Source organism: Tachyglossus aculeatus, chromosome 3 (genome assembly GCF_015852505.1).
Source record: "Tachyglossus aculeatus isolate mTacAcu1 chromosome 3, mTacAcu1.pri, whole genome shotgun sequence".
NCBI lineage: Eukaryota > Metazoa > Chordata > Mammalia > Monotremata > Tachyglossidae > Tachyglossus > Tachyglossus aculeatus.
The window spans coordinates 91,583,767-91,600,518 of NC_052068.1; the positions used below are offsets into that span (position 1 = coordinate 91,583,767).

Consider the following 16,752-nt stretch of genomic DNA (forward strand, 5'->3'; position numbering starts at 1 on the left):
TCCAAACCCCCACAGGAGAGCAGGCGAAAGGCAGCCCAAAGATGCTAAACGGTGACTCCAAGGATCATGGGAAGAGGACAGATGTGAATGTAGGCTGCCTGTCCCCTAACCTGTCCATTTGACCGCACTGCCTCCCTGAGGGGAGCATTTAGGAACTTTCTCTTCATCTTCCCACCTCTAGAGCTTTCTGTCTTCCTCACCTTTCAATTTCCCCATCCTCCCCATATCCCCACCCTCCACACCTCCCCACTCCATCTTCACACCCACTCACCTTCTCTCCCTCACCACCTCCGCACTTTCCCCACCTTCCTATCTCTTTACTTCACTACCTCCTCATTCTCCCCCCTCCCCACATGTTCACCTCCTCACCTAACCACCTCTCTACCTCCTCACCACTCCACCTTCTCACCCTCTACCTCCCCACCTAAACACCTCCCTACCTTCTCACCTCACCACCCAACCACCCCACACCTCCCCACCTCCCAGGGAAAATGGAGCAACACCGCTTTCTCCCACCAGTATCCAAAAGGAATGCTCACCATTCTTCAGCAGGAGGTGTCAGCAAGCCCTGAGTGTTTATGGGTCCAGCCAACAGGACAGTAGAAGCATGTGGAGGGGTGAGTGCACATCCACCCACCCACACACTTTTTACCTCCAGCCCCCATCCCATGCACTGGAACACTATACATGCAAACACACAATCACACGTGTGTGCATGCAATAGGTACATTTGACTGAACAGTGCTCCAATTAGTGGGATGGGAGTGGGACGCCAAGAAGGTACCGTGGGATTTAATTCAAGAGCATTCCTGACACCCAAGATGCAAATCACTGATCAGGGCCCAGCAGATTTCCAGAAGTCAAGATCCTGAAAGATTCTGGCCCTTTGACCTCTCCGTCAGTGTGTGTGAACGCAATCCCCATCCCCTCCGCCCCCACTGAAATGCTTTATCCCTTGCTGTGGAAGTGTGGCTTAGTGACTACAGCACAGGCCTAGGAGTCAGAAGAACCTGGATTTTAATCCCAGCTCCACCACGTCTGCTGTGTGACCTTGGGCAAGTCACTTAACATAGAATGGGGATTAAGAGTGTGAGCCCCATGTGAGACAGAGTCTGTGTCCCACCTGAATTACCTGCATCACCCCAGTGCTTAGAACAGTGCCTGACACACAGTAAGTGCTAAACGAGTTCCATCATTATTATTATTATGTTTGCACACACACAATCAATCAATAGTATTTGTTGAGTGCTGTGTGCAGAGCACTTTACTAAGCACTTGTAGTGAATACAACAGAGTTTGCAGAAAGCATAAAAACACACACTGGGGGAAACTATCCTATCTATCCAGGGCTAATGTTGGCCCATGTTGACCACATCTTGTACTTTATGCTGAGTCTGCTTCAAACAGAGTCAGGCCAGGAATGGAATAATTCTTATCTGAAAATTCCCTGCAAAAAGAATGCCCGTCCCATGAAGACACTGCTTTGAGAACCTTCACCTGCCAAGAAGGCAGTGGAGGAGGGCTTTCTCCTAGATGGAGGGAATCCAAGCCAGAAGTCCTTAAATGGGGAGAGACAAGGTCATGTCCTGAGTTCCATCACCTGAACAGGAAAGGGTGGGGTCAGGAATCAGGAGGTTGCTTCGCTGAAAATGTCTCAGTGACCAAGGAAGCCCTGCCCTCTTCGGGAGGCTAGTCAGTTCAATCTGGTGGATATCTGGCTCTCAGCAGATTCTTAATTGGTCTGAGCTCCAGCCCTCAAGGAGCTGCTCAGAGTCAGTCAGTTGCTCAGCCTCTGGAAGGAAACTAGTTCTGTTCCTTATACAAGCTCCCTCCTGGCCTTTCTTCCAATCTCTCTGTGCCCCCCACCCACCCACCTCTGTCAGTCACCCACTATTGCTTTCAGGGGTTCGCACTGAGACTTTCCAGGATGGATTTCTAAGCCCCCCACTCCTGGCAAAGGGGTCACTAATCTGAAATGAAGGAGAATGGTGTCCCCATAAATTTAGAAAAATTAGGCCAATCCCCAGTTTTGCTCTCCCATCATTCCATCGACACCATATACTAGTCAGGAGACCCTGGCTTTATTCCCAGCTCCACCACTGGTCTGCTGTGGGACCTTGGGTGAGTCACATAACCTCTCCGTGCTTCATTTCCCTCAACTACAAAATGAGAATAAGATGGATTATGAGTTCCGTGTGGGACAGGGGACTGGGTTTGATCAGCCCCAGTGCTCAGTTTAATTATCTTTACACCTAGACTGTGGTGGGTTGGTTTGGAGAATGAAGCCCTTCAATGGTGAATGGAGAGGGTGAGGAGAGTAGGGCACTTTACCAAGAAACAAAACAGAGGAAGTTACACCTAGAAGTTTGACAGGTGGAATGGAAGAAATGCACTGCGTCTCTTTAAAATGAAATACTTTGATTTCTCCAATCACAAGAAGTTGTAAAAACCACCCAGAAAAATTAACAGCCTTGGTACTTGCTAACTACATCCGTCATAAATTCGTCTTTGGTTTCTGTTATCATATCACTGTCTCCAGAGACACCCACCTTGTCATCATTTGCCCTTTATAATTTATTCATCTTGTACTTGCCCGGATCCTTTCCACTTATCATTCATCTTTACAGTTGTACATAAAATTAGATTGATCCTCCTATGGCAGGACTGTCAGAAAGAGAGAAGTTGTCATTGAATAACACATAAAGCAAATGAAAGTCCTACAATGGTTTTCCATTGAATAGCTTAAAAGGGATCCCTAGAGGAAAGAATGAAGAGGTGTAAAATTAAAGAAGAGAGACAGAGAGATGATAGAGAGACTGAGAGGGAGAGACACAGATTGAAGAAAAAGAGAATTTGAAAAGCAAGACCAAGAGAATGACAGAGAGGCTGAGAGAGACTGAGAGAGCAAGAGAGAGTGAGATAAATGGAGATAGAGACCTAGAGGGAGTGAGGTAGAGGAGACCCAGAGAGGAAATAAACAGGTTGAAGAAAAAGAGAACTTGAAAAGAGAGACTGGAAGAGAGAACCGGAAAGACTAAGAGACTAAGGAAAAGAGAAAGAGAGCCAGAGAGACCGAGTAAGATTGAAAGCAAGACACACAGAAATGTAGGAGACAGACTGAAGAAAAAGAAAGCTTGAAAACAGAGAGGTAGACAGAGACCAAGGAACCAGAAATATAGAGCAATCAACAGACTGAAACAGAGAGACTTAGAGTGATTGAGAGAGAAAGAGAGAAAGAGAAAGGAGGAGGAAGAGGAGAAGGGGGTCGAGGTAGGAGGGGGAGGAAAGGGAGGGCAAGAGGAAGGAGGAGGAGGAGAAGGAGGAGGGGGTGGGAGGGGAAGAGGGAGCAGAAGAAAGACTAGGGGGAAGAGGAAGGGGGATGAGGAGGGGAAGGGAGGGGGGAAGGAAGAGGGGGAGGACAAAGGGGAAGGAGGAGGATGAAAAGGAGGACAAGGACGACGAGAACAAGGAGGAAGAGGGCAATGAGGAAGAGGAGGAAAAAAGGAGGAGTAGAGTAGGATGAGGAAGAGTAGAAGTGGTTGAGGAGGATGAGAAGGTGGTGGTGCAGGAGTTTGCTCTGTATTCTGGGATTAAGGTGGTGGGGACCCAAAAGGCAATCTTTAAGAAGTGAATTGGAACTTTAATGTTTACAAAGCAGATTAACACAAGGCACTTCATCTCACTGGGGTCCAGGACGGCACTGTACTGTACTGTCAGACTGCAGGGGTTTTCAGGAAATACAATGTGACTTTTTTTTTTCTCCCAAGTACTAACCGAAAAGCTTCTGACCTCCTGGTCAGCGGCAAAGAAAAGCCACCCTTTTCTAACCATGCTGTCAACCCCCAAAGATTTTTACACTAACAGTGACCCACAGACCATCAACCATCCAGATGACTGCTTCCTCAAACCCTTTTCATCTTCATTTTTTAACTTTAGAAACAGGCATGGTCTCTCGGGGGAACAATTAAACGTGTTTTCTTTCAAAATCTAAAGGGCATGAAAAGCAGCTTGTGTGTGCAGTGGGCTATTTTAATCAATGGACGTCTTCCAATCTGCCACTGTCTCTGACCAAATTGCAATTTACGCTGGGAGTGAAAACTTTAGAAGCGGAGAGAGAAGGGCTCATAGTGACCTGATATAGATTTTGGCAGGAGCCAGCATGCTGAGCAGCAATGATAAGGCTTCAGGATTTGATCATCACCATCTACGGAAATCTTTCAGGGCTCGGATGAACACGATGGAGAAGATACCACCTGGGAACTCAAGCATCAGAGAGGAAGGAGCGGGTCTCACTGCTAGACTGAGAAAGTTTTCACGGGTCTGTGGTGTGGTTGAAGGGCTTAAATTCACAAAGGGAGACCCAGAGTCACCATCAGATGCCCAGTACACCTTCTTTCTGCCCAAATAAAGGTCAGGCTTTGGGGCGCAGGGAGGGTTTTGAGTGCAGTGGTGTAAATGCAACAGATCTCTTTCCTCCCTCTTAGTGACAAGATGTCAATGTGGCTACCTGCCAAGAACAAGAATAAACTGGTTGGAATCTTTTTCCTCTCTTGAAAGGAAGGTGTAGAGCTGATTTTAATGGATTTTTGAAGCCTACAAAAGCCCTCAAATTTTCCTGGGACTCATTTTCATATTTATTCCAAAGGGTTCCACTGTGCATCAAAGAGGTGCCACCCCACATGGATTACAGATCTGCAACCCTCCTCTTCATTTCCCATTTCTTTCTCTCCCCCGTTGGCAACTGAACCAAAATGCTCCTTTGTGGATCCTGGATAGGTTGGTTTCTTTGGGATCAATCAATTGTATGAGCACTTACTGTGTGCAGAGCATTGTATTAAGTACTTGGGAAATGAGATGTTGAACCTAGTCAATTTATTATATGTTTTAGCATTCTCATCTTGCCTTACTCTCATGGGAGGGAGGGAGGGAAGGTGAAAGGGAGAGAGAGGGAGAGAGATTGTCTGGACTCATTGCCATTTTGACATACACTGACCCTAAAGTGGAATTTTACATTTTATTCTCCTGGAGTCAGGAGGTTCTGAGGTAGCAGTCTTTTCCTGAATCCAGACTTCCTCCATTAGGGGCCATCCTGCACTGAGCCACTTTTCTTCTTCTTCTCTTTCTGCTCCTCTTCCTTTTCCTCCTTCTCCTACTCGTCATCCTCCTCCTCCTTCTTTTTCCCTCTTTGCTTCCCTCCCCCACCATACTCCCCTTCCATTTCTTCCAAACTCTCCTGCCTGGCCTTTATGATGTCAGAAGAGGCCCATGGTTTTCCCAGTCTGAAGGATTAGCGCAGATTACGGTGAACAGCGTTAATTATAGGTGGAAAAGGAGGCTAGTGCATCGCTCCAATCTGTTCTTGATTTCCCCAGTGCCTCTCTGGACGGTAATAAACCTCCTTTAATCTGGCAGCCCTCTTGGTGAAATCAGAACCACGGACAGTGATATTGATTGCTTCTGAGAAACCATCCCAGCTGCTCACACAAATTACCTTTGATATGTGACCTTTAATGTAATTACTGCAACATCAAAGCATTTCTATAAATTATTAAAGAGCTAATATACTCCATCATTCAGCTATTCTATTATATGTAAAAATAAACAACCGCAAGTTAACGCCGGCTTCTGGACGATCAACCCTTAAAACCAAATCCTCCCCCTTCCCTCCAGCCTGGTCCCGATTTCATTTGGAAGAGAGCTTGCAACCTTCCACTGGAGCCTTGAAGGAATTCCCAAGGAATGTAATATTTTATGTTCCGTTCTGGTTGCTGTAAAATATCTATCACAATTTCCCCCAAACAAAGTGCCATAAACACTTTATTAATCAACACATACCTTCTTGGAAGTCTTTTGATTATCTCACAATATGGCTTTATGTTTCACATATAACATGGCAAGATGTGGAACATATTTCTGTCATCTTACAAAGCTCATCCAGCTAGTAATTACCGAAAAATATGTGCATGTAACCACTCTACTAAAAACAGAGTGATACATAGCAACGAGGAGCCAGCATGCGTTTTTTTTCTTCACAAAATACTGGTGGTGTAACATTTCCATACATTTGCATTTATGTGCATTTTATTAAAATGACTCAGCGCTGCGTTTTGAAATAGCAAATATGAAGGCAGGAGCAATACGAGGGTAGACGCTGTGTAATTCAATGTAGAAAACCCCCCGAAACAAAAAAAACTGTCTGATTCAAAGGTCTTCTGGAACTATTACCTCCCGATGCTCTGTCTATCTTGTTAATTGGGCTTCCGCCTCTCCCTGACGTTTGTTATCACGGGTCAAGGAAATGGAGGAATCTCTATTTATATCCTTCCATCCAAACATACACAGATCCAAATGTATAGCTCCCTTCTCTTGGCACACGGGAGGGAGCGTGCGCCTGGACCCCTGACCTCAAGTATACTTCTTATTTTATGGTGATGAACTGTTCTTGATAATGGCGGCGCATGGTATCAAGCCCAGTTAGGGATGTCATAAATAACGCTCGCCTCCCCCTTGCAGGAGCTATAAAACAGAGCCGGGGCGTGAGGGTTTATCCGAAGACAAGGCCTGGTTTCCTTAAATAAATGACAATGATATCATTCTTGCGATGAGCTCAGGAAACAGATTCGGTGCTGCCTCCCGGGGAGTTCAGGGGGTTTCAATTGGGATCCGGGTTGGCTGGGGATTCTCGGGGAGGGAAGGGAAGGAGGAGGGAGGGGCTGTGGGGGTGGGAAGCAGCAGGGACCTTCCCCACATCTCTCCCTGCTCTGTTCCTGTGTCTCTGGCCCCTCCTTTCCTACAGCCTGGACTCAGAGAGGGAGCTGGAGAGATGCATGGGAGATCCTGTCCATACACACAAATGCACACACGTGTGCGCGCACACACACACACACACAGGCATATGCACAAACACGCACAGACACAAATCTCCTCGGAAGCAAAAGTTAAAGGAGGAACTCAGGCTAGCGCTCAAACCGCGGACCTATTTTGAGAAGAGGGACCGTTTGGGTGGGGCTGCCACTGCATGGGGTCAAAGATCCGCAAAGTCTCTCCTTTACCATGACAACATCGCCCTGTCCAGAGCTGTGTGTTGTTGCATGAGCTGACTGGCACAGAGCTGGGAAGAAAAGCTGCTCCAGAGACCTGAAGCAACCACAACGGCTCAGCAGCCGCCAGAGGGCAAGATGAGCGGCTCTGAAACCCAGTCTTCCTAGATAAGGAAGTTTCTGCTTGAGTACCTCTCTTGCTTGCCTCTTCCTTCCTTCATAATCTCCGTTTTCTTTCCCGTTTCCCTGCCCCACACACCGACCCCTCCACTGACTTTCTCTCCTCACTGATTTTCTGGCCAGTTTGAAAAGCTTAGACCCTACACATGTAAGAGTCAGGAAGGGACATGGAGATTGAGAGAACAGAAAGGGAGTCCGTGGTTGGCATTCCTAACGCCACGGAGATTGGTGCTGTGAACCCTCATTCCCCAGTACACACAAAAGCTTGTACCGACATGGACCCCCATGCCTATACCTCTGTCTGTCCACCCCTCTGAGCACATACACAAATGCATGTATGGACATGGGCTCAATAACCCGTATCTCCACCTGCCCAGTCCCTCCCAGTGGTGACCCCACCATGTACCTGCTTCCCCTCTCTGTACATGTTTCCCAACACCAGGAAGTTCCAGTTTCAAACACCAAGGGATCGTCCGGGGAACAGAGAGAGGCGCAACCCTTCTGACCAACCCCCAGCTTCCACCCCTTGGTCCACATGATCAATGCCCTTCCAGGTCGTAAGTGGGATGGGGGGGAACATCACGGACTCACCCCTGGCAGCGTCTTCTGTTCATGCAGTGCGCTCTGGGCCTTGAGGGCGGACTCTCGCTCGCAGTACGTTAGGAAAGCGCAGCCTGGAAAGGAAAGGTGGCAGCACGTTAGAAGTCAGATCCAGAGTCATGCCTGCCTCCTCCCATTCATCTCTCTTGGATGGCTGTGCCATCTTCTTGGTTTTCTCTCCATCTTTTTCCAACACACTCTCCTGGTGGTCTCCCTTTCTCTTTCACTCACACACACAGAGCCCACCCCCATACACACACACACACACACACACACACACACACACACACACAGGCCTTTGTGCCCCACTGAAGACAAACCCATGCAGAACAACTGTGTTTCTACTAGCCAGTACACCTGCTCGCCCTCCACCACAGAATATTCGTCCAGAAGCAGGTTGGGGGTGATGCAATTCCCATTCCCAGCATCTAAGGGGCTGCCAAGGCATAACCACTGTAGAAGAACATGTCACTCCCCTCCTCAAAAATCTTCAGTGGTTGCCTGTCAACCCACGAATCAAGCAAAAACTCCTCACTCTCGGCTTCAAGGCTGTCCATCACCTCGCTCCCCCACCTCACCTCCCTTCTCTCCTTCTACAGCCCAGCCCGCACCCTCCGCTCCTCTGCCACTAACCTCCTCATTGTGCCTCGTTCTCGCCTGTCCCACCATCGACCCCCGGCCCACGTCCTTCCCCTGGCCTGGAACGCCCTCCCTCCACATATCCACCAAACCAGCTCTGTTCTTCCCTTCAAAGCTCTACTGAGAGCTCACCTCCTCCAGGAGGCCTTCCCAGACTGAGCCACCTTTTTTCTTTCCTCCTCCCTATGCCCCCCCACCCTACTTCCTTCCCCTCCCCACAGCACTTGTATATATTTGTGCAGATTTATTACTCTATTTAGCTTACTTGTACACATTTATTCTATTTATTTTGTTAATGATGTGCATATTGCTATAACTCTATTTGTTCTGACGATTTTGACACCTGTCTACATGTTTTGTTTTGTTTTCTGTCTCCCCCTTCTAGACTGTGAGCCCGTTGTAGGGTAGGGACTGTCACTTTGTCACAAGTTGCACTTTGTCACAACTGTCACAAGTTGCCAACTTGTACTTCCCAAGCACTTAGTACAGTGCTCTGCACACAGTAAGCGTTCAATAAATACAATTGAATGAACGAATGAAGGGCCACCCACTTAGTATTAATCAAGATGATCATAATAATGAGTACAGGATTTTCAAGCTCTTACTCTGCACCAAGCATCGTGCTATGTGCTAGGAAAGATACAATACAATTAGATCAGACACAGCCCTTACCCCATATTAAACTTAGTCCAAGTAGGAGGGAGAATGGGTATTGAATCCCCATTTTACAGATGAAGGTAGCTGAGGATCAGAGAGGTTAAGTTACTTGTCCAAGGTGACACAGCAGGCAAGTTGTGCAGAAAGGATTAGAATTTAGATCTCCTGACTCTTAGGCCTGTGCCTGGATGTGCTTCCTGAGGGGTCCTGCTTTCTTCCAAGCCCAAGAAAAAGTGGTCCCTAATGGGATCAATGCCCCAAGGTACAATATGAAGGCACATGAAGCTGAAGACAGTAAAGGGGTTTTAGACTCCAGTCTGGATTGTGTGTCTCTGATCCACTGCACTCTCCCAAACATCAAGATCAGTGTCTGAGCACAGTTAAGAGCTCAATAAATACCACTGAATGATCGTATCCATCGTCCTGTACATCTAAACCATCCTGGACAGATGAGGCTTTGGCTGGCTTTCAGAGACCTCCCACAGCCCATCACAGGGTCAAGCAAAGCCCCCCTGACTGGACTTGTTCTTTATGAATGACACCGAAGGGACCAATTTGGGGGAAAAGTTCTTCACTAAGTGGTCTTTTAAAAGCATGTACAATTTCCCAAAGGGCAAGAGGAGAAGCTCACATAATGGATTACTAGAGAGAAAAGTTAAGAATGCCAGAAGATTTGAGAAGGGTTAAGTAGATCCACAGATGAGGGGGGCTATAAAACAGCTAGATGCATCCTGAGAATTGAGGGGAGACTGGGAGAGAGAGAGATAGAGAGAGAGAGAGAGAGAGAGAGAGAGAGACAGTATGTGTGTGTGACTATATGTGAGTGTGTGTGTACGTGAGTGTGTGTGTGTGTGTGTTTGTGTAGTTCAGCCTACAAGTAGTTTGAGCAATGATGAGGCAGCGGAGCCTATTCAGGGATGCACTACTCACCCTGAACTGGGGAAGGGCTAGAGAAAGTGCCCTAAAAATAACGTGCCTCACGAACCCAAATCCGGCTTGCCAGAGGATCAGGACTGGTGAAAGTTAATCTGGCAGTGTGTGCTTGCACGTGTATATGTGTGTGTGTGTGTGTGTGTGTGTGTGTGCGCGTATATGAATGTATGTATGTGTGGGGGCTTTGCTACAAGATCCCCTCACACTCCTCAGTCTCGATCCTTGGATAATGTGACTGTCCACGGCCTCACTCCCACTGGTCTTATCCATTCATGCGTGAGTGACCTCCTTTAGAGTAGCATCAGGTTCCTTTTCTCTCCATGGGGCTTCACTGCCCCAACACCCATCCCAAAGGAAGGAGAAAAACCTGAGATGGATTAGAACAGGCTGCTCTTCCCCAAACTTCCCTATAAAGATCTCTCCTGGGGCCACCCCATGGCCCAAAGCCTCAGCCGCCCCCGAGTCCCAGAAAAATGAGCTCCTAAAGTCCTACTTAGTCATCTCCATCCCTTCTGTCCAGGAGCAGGGCAGGGATGGGACACTGAAATCAGCCCGATTCATCATGCATCTCAGAAGCGAGCCAACCTCAAGGGGAAGAAATAAGCAGACAGGCTTAGAGCCAGGAGGATTTCTTCTTCCCCCCCAATAGAAAGAATTCATTTCTCCTTTCCAACTAGAAATTGATTTACTTTGGGGAGTCACAGCAAGGGTGGGAAGATTTGGAATTGCTGCTTGGGGGATGTTTGCTGCTCTGTGTGGATTGTGACATCAATAATTTCTTCCCTGACCCTCTCTAGCCTCTTCTTCACTACCCAGAGAGCAACTCTACGGGGACTGTAAGCTCATTATGGGCAGGGAACAAGTCTGCTAATGCTACTGCATTGAATACTCCCAAGTACCTAGTACAGGTCTCTGAACAAAGTGCTCAATAAATACCATTGATTGACTGATTGACAGGAGAGAAGATACTCAGAAAGACCAAGAAGACCCTGTGAGCACGTTGTTGGGTAGGGGCCATCTCTTTATGTTGCCGACTTGTACTTCCAAGCGCTTAGTACAGTGTTCTGCACACAGTAAGCACTCAATAAATACGATTGAATGAATGAAAGTGGGGGAGGAGAGGAGACACCTCAACACCCCAGAAGGTGTCTCCCTCTGCCTGGAAGTCTGTGGATCAATCAGAGGAAGCAGCCTGATCTTATGCCCCACTGCAGCCAGAAAAAATCTGAGGCTGCTGTAGCTGGTTCCGGGACCTTGAAAGAATTCATTCATTCATTCATACAATCATATTTATTGAAAGCTTACTGTGTGCAGAGCACTATACTAAGCGCTTGGTAAGTACAAGTTCATTCATTCATTCAATCGTATTTATTGAGCACTTACTGTGTGCAGAGCACTGTACTAAGCACACGGGAAGTACAAGTTGGCAACATATAGAGACGGTTCCTACCCAACAACGGGCTCACAGTCTAGAAGGGGGAGACAGACAACAAAACAAAATATATTAACAAAATAAAATAAATAGAATAGTAAATATGTACAAGTAAAATAGAGTAATAAATCTGTACAAACATATATACAGGTGCTGTGGTGAGGGGAAGGAGGGGGTCAAGTGGGAAGGCCTCCTGGAGGAGGTGAGCTCTCAGTAGGGCTTTGATGGGAGGAAGAGAGCTAGCTTGGCAGATGTGTGGAGGGAGGGCATTACAGACCATGGGGAGGACGTGGGCTGGGGGCCAATGGTGGGACAGGCGAGAACGAAGCACAGTGAGGAGGTTAGTGGCAGAGGAGTGGAGGGTGCGGGCTGGGCACTAATGTTGAGGTCACAATCTCCTGCGGTAAACAAATTAGCTACTAATCCTTCTGCAGGTTGACTGAGAGACACTACATCATTCAAAAGCTTCCGAACAGCTCCTGGCTGAGGCGGTTAAGATAAGTATTCCAGAAGTTGGACTGGCCCAACTGATACTGCTCACTTTACCTGCTTAGATTTCCTGCCTAAATTGCAGCATGCCCAGCATGACTAAGTAGAGAGCCTGTGGTATTCATGGGGCTTATAATGTAGCAGCTCCAGAGAGCAGGGCAACTTGAATGCCATATCCCCACAACCTTTTCCCAGTCTCATAGGCCCTAAGAGGGCAAAGGAGGACCCGTGTTGATCCAGATTTAGAAGTCCGGTCATACAGTCCTTCCGCGTGTGCTGCCTAGAGGGTTATTGGATCCAGGTTCTGCTTCTTGTATATAATAATACTAATAATGGCATTTGTTAAGCACTTACTCTGTGCCAGGCACTGTTCTAAGTGCTGGAGTAGATACAGACTAACAGGTTGTCCCACATGTGGCTCACAGTCAATCCCCACTTTACAGATGAGGTAACGGAGGCACCGAGAAGTTAAGTGACTTGTCCAGGGTCACACAATGGACAAGTGGTGGAGGCGGGATTAGAACTCACATCCTCTGACTCCCAAGCCCGTGCTCTAGCCACTAAGCCATGCTGCTTCTAGCTTCCTTCTTCTCCCTGGGCACAGAGCCCCCTTGTACATCCCTCTAACCAAGAACCACCCTTCTTCATTTCTTCCTTACCCTGCCAAGGGCAGCTATTCCCCTCTGGGAGGAGTTAGGAGCTGGGAAGCTCTAGGCAAGCTGGGAACTGCAGGTGGATTCATTTTCTTCTTCCCACTTTCCCTCCATTTGCTTGGATCCTGGGGAGCCCTGGAGACTCTTCCTTGGAGCCAGACCTATCCCAAAGTTCCCAGAATATTACAGAGGCCACACACCCCTCATTCTCACTATTGTGTTTCCCTGCCCCCTGGTAGGGAATAGATGGATTGTTTGATCAAGGTATTTTAGGTGCTCAGGGAACATCTAGGAGGAGGAAAAAACACATCCCTGCCCTTAAGGAGATGATATAATCGACAAATGTGCCATAGTTCCAAGAGTGTGAGAATAGACTGAGGTGGTTGATGGAATGGCATAAAGACAATAATTGTGGTATTTGTTAGGCACTTATTATGTGCCAAGCACTGTTCTGAGTCCTGAGGTAGAGCTATATTGCAATCAGAGTGGGCAAAGTTCCTGTCTCACATGGGGCCAAAGTCAGGGGAAGGGGCTAGAAGAGAAATTTTATCCCCATTTTACAGATGAATAAATTGAGGCACAGAGAAGTTAAGTCACTTGCCCAAGGTCCCACAGCCAGCTCTTGGTGGATCTAGGAGTACAACTCAGATCTCCTGACGACTCCCAGTCTTGTACTCTTTCCACCAGGCTGGGCAGCTTGTCATGGCATCACCCAGAAGGTGGGAGGATCAATCAGGGAAGGCCTCCTGGAGGAGGTGACATTTGATCAGAGGTTTGAAGCAGGGGAGGGACCTGTTTTGGCAAACCTGATGGATGAAGGAGTTCCAGGCAGGCAGAAGGACAGAATCAATCAATAAATCAATCAATTAATGGTATTTACCTAGCAGAGCACTGATTTAAGCACTTGGGAGACTACAAGATAACAGAGGTGGTAGACACATTCTGTGTCCACAACAATAGACATTAGTAGAAATAAATACATTACAAATAGGTGCATAATTGCCGTGGGGCTGAGGGAGCGGTGAATAAGGGAGGAAATCCAAGTGCAAGTGTGATCCACAGAAGCAGTATATTAGGGTTCTTTCAGGATTTTAACTTGAGTGGGGCGAAGAGCAAGGTCCGATGTACAGCAGCAGAAGACACCAGGTGGTTAAGTAACGGGCAGCTGACCAAGGACCTTGAAGGGATTTTTGTTTGGACCAGAGTGACTGGTAGTGCCCCAACAAAACCACCTAGGGGGATTTTCCTCCCACGGCATGACAGACTTTCCCTCTGACTCCAGCCAAAGACAACACCAGAGGCAAGATGGGCTTTTTCGTCTAACCCCTGGCTGCCCCAACAGCTCAGAAGTTCAAAGCAAGGCCAAGCTCAACTTAAATTCCGGTGCTAAATCAGGACCTGAGAGTCCTGGTTTTGACCTACAACTGCAGTAGCAGCAGGGAAATCTCCCTTCCCTAGCAGAGCTGGATGAGATGATAGCATCTAATTAGGCCCATCATCGTTCATTGTTTCGGGGAGAGACTAGCCAAGGGAAGTCTCCCAGAATGGGAACCGTGTGCTTCCTCTCGCTGTGATGGCTGGAAGAGGTGCCGGGCCTCATAGTGCCTGCAATTTGGGATTCAGTGGCGGCAGCCCCCTCCTCCTGTTCTGACAGCGTCAATGCTCCTTCTGAGAGCCATCATGGGCCAGAGTGGGGACTGGGAGCCAGCAGCCTGAGTGAATGGCTTTTCCATGTATGTGGGGTTCTTATTCCTCTTTCCTAATATCATGAAGACCTCCTGGATTCAGAGCCCCTCAGAACACCACTGCATTCAAAACAAGACACATGGGCCCAAACACATTGAAAGGAACAAAAATGAAAAGGGAAATTAAATCAAAAATGAACAAGCTGCACATTCCTTGTGGATGGAGTGAAAGGGGCCAGGGGATGGAGAGTCGCAGAGGAGGACCAAAAGAAAGAGAGAGAGAGAGAAAAAGAGAAAGAGTTGGGGGGGGGGGAGAGAGAGAGAGAGAGAGAGAGAGCGAGAGAGAGAGAGAGAGAGAGAGGCAGGCAGAGAGAGAAATAGGGAAAGGAGCTGGAGGATGGAGAGGCTCAGGGGAGGAACGAGAGAGAGAGAAAGAGAAAAAAAGATAGAAAAAGAGGGAGGAAGAGATACAGAGATACAAAGAGACAGACACAGAGAGAGAAATAGGGCACTGGGGTGGAGGATGGAGTCAGAGGAGGACCAAAAGAAAAAACAGAGAGAAAGTGAGTGAGAGAGAGAGACAGAGTCAGAGACATAGAGAGACAGAGAGAGAGGCAGGTAGAGAGAGAAATGGGGAAAGACAAGTGGATTCAATACTGAAACAATGGCACAAAACTGATAGAGAAAAAGATCAATAGGGGAAAGCAAGAAAAGAAAGAAAGAAAGAAATAACAAAGACAGAAGCAGAGGGCAGAGACAGATAGCAAAGACAGAACACAGATGGAATGAGAAAATGCCAGAGAGTCATAGAGGGAGATAGAAATGGGAAGAGATTGAGGCAACTACCCAAAGTCTCCTTGTCAGTTTCCTATTGCACACATGCTCTGAACCCTGCATAATGCCAGGGTTTTAAACTCCACAGGGACACTCTCACGGGAGAGGGATGGCTTTTATTTGGAGTGGTCCATAGGCTATTTTCACAGAATTCTCATGCCAGGGCTACCTCACTGGATGCTTGATTTAGGAAAAGCCAGTTCTTGTTGCAGGTTGGGAAGGGGAGGGGTGTTAAAAGGGTGTCTTCTCCCTTCCCATTGGGTGAAGAATGCTTTCTGCTTCCTCCCCAGCAGTTCTTCCTACATCATGGAGAAAGAGGCCCCTGTCAGGGAAGGAAGGTCTGAGATGCATCCCGGGGGAAGGGGGAAGATTCAGGGAGTGAAAACCCAGCTCAGTCACGAATCAGTGACAATCAAAACGTGTCGGTGACTCACTCATGATTTCCCCCAAATATTCTGCTCTGAACTCGGTGCCCTCTCCTGAACTTCCCAGAGCTCTAACTTAAATAATGAGACTCTTTTAATAACTTTGACACCTGCTGGAACAGGAGTGGAGGGTCGGTGCAGCCTTTGCTATTTTCACTGCAGACAGGCATTGGAGGCATTGGACTTGAAGACACCTGTCCCGGTGATAAGAGCCATGAGACCCTAGTTGGCGCTTCCACTGGAGGCTTTCCTCGGAAACCCCGAAGGGGAGTATGAAAAACCTCTCTCCTTATGATCTGGCTTAATCCCAAGCCTGTACGGAGGCAGGGGATGGTTGAGCTGACCTCTCAAGAGCTCCATGACCTCTCTTCACCACACTGTTGGCCACCTGTGAACCATTTGTCCAGAAGGAATTTATTCTTTCCACCATTCAAGGATGGATCTCAATATACATAAATCATGTCCATGTATGATAATTACTTGTTTATATTAATGTCTTTCTCCCCACGGTAGATTGTAAGCTCGCTGTGATCAGGAAACATGCCTATGAACTCTGTTACATTGTACTCTCTCAATGCAGAGAGAGGGTCTGCATACAGTCACTGGTTAATAAATATCATTGATTGAGACCCCTTAGAGAAGCAGTGTGGTCTAGTGGAAAGAGAACAGGACTGGGAGTCAAAGGACCTGAGTTCTTTGTCACTTTCCTGCTGTGTGACCTTGGGCAAGTCACTTTACTTCTCTGGGCCTCAATTCCCTAATCTGCAAAATGGGGATTCTATACCTGCTCATCCTACTTAGACTCAGAGCCCCATATGGACCTAATTATACCATATCTACTCCAGGACTTAGTACACTACTTGGCACATAGAATGTGCTTAAACATACAATTATTACTATTATCATTATTATTAATGTGGCTATTTTGGATTTCCCAATAGTCTATCTCCAAGAGGACTACCACCTTTTAACTGAGGGTTTCTTCCAGATGGTTCTGCTTTGGTCTTAGAAGCACCTGCCTCCAATCAATCATATTTATTGAGTGCTTACTGTGTGAAGAGCACTGTACTAAGAGCTTGGAAGACTACGGTATAACAGAGTTGGTAGACATTTTTCCTGCCTACAATGAGCTTACAGTGTAGAAGGGAATGGAGATACTAATACAAATAAATAAATTACAGCTTT

The 16,752-nt window shown here is 47.4% G+C and overlaps 1 protein-coding gene across 9 annotated transcripts in view; it reads right to left on the reverse strand.

Annotated features, from left to right (window-relative positions):
- Positions 1 to 16,752, reverse strand: part of CELF4 (CUGBP Elav-like family member 4) — a 625,491-nt gene that overhangs the window by 485,040 nt on the left and 123,699 nt on the right. For all 9 annotated transcript variants that reach the window (XM_038743590.1, XM_038743585.1, XM_038743588.1 and 6 more), the window contains exon 2: positions 7,812 to 7,894. In XM_038743590.1, the coding sequence (XP_038599518.1) occupies positions 7,812 to 7,894 (83 nt within the window). The remainder of the gene's footprint in view (positions 1 to 7,811; positions 7,895 to 16,752) is intronic.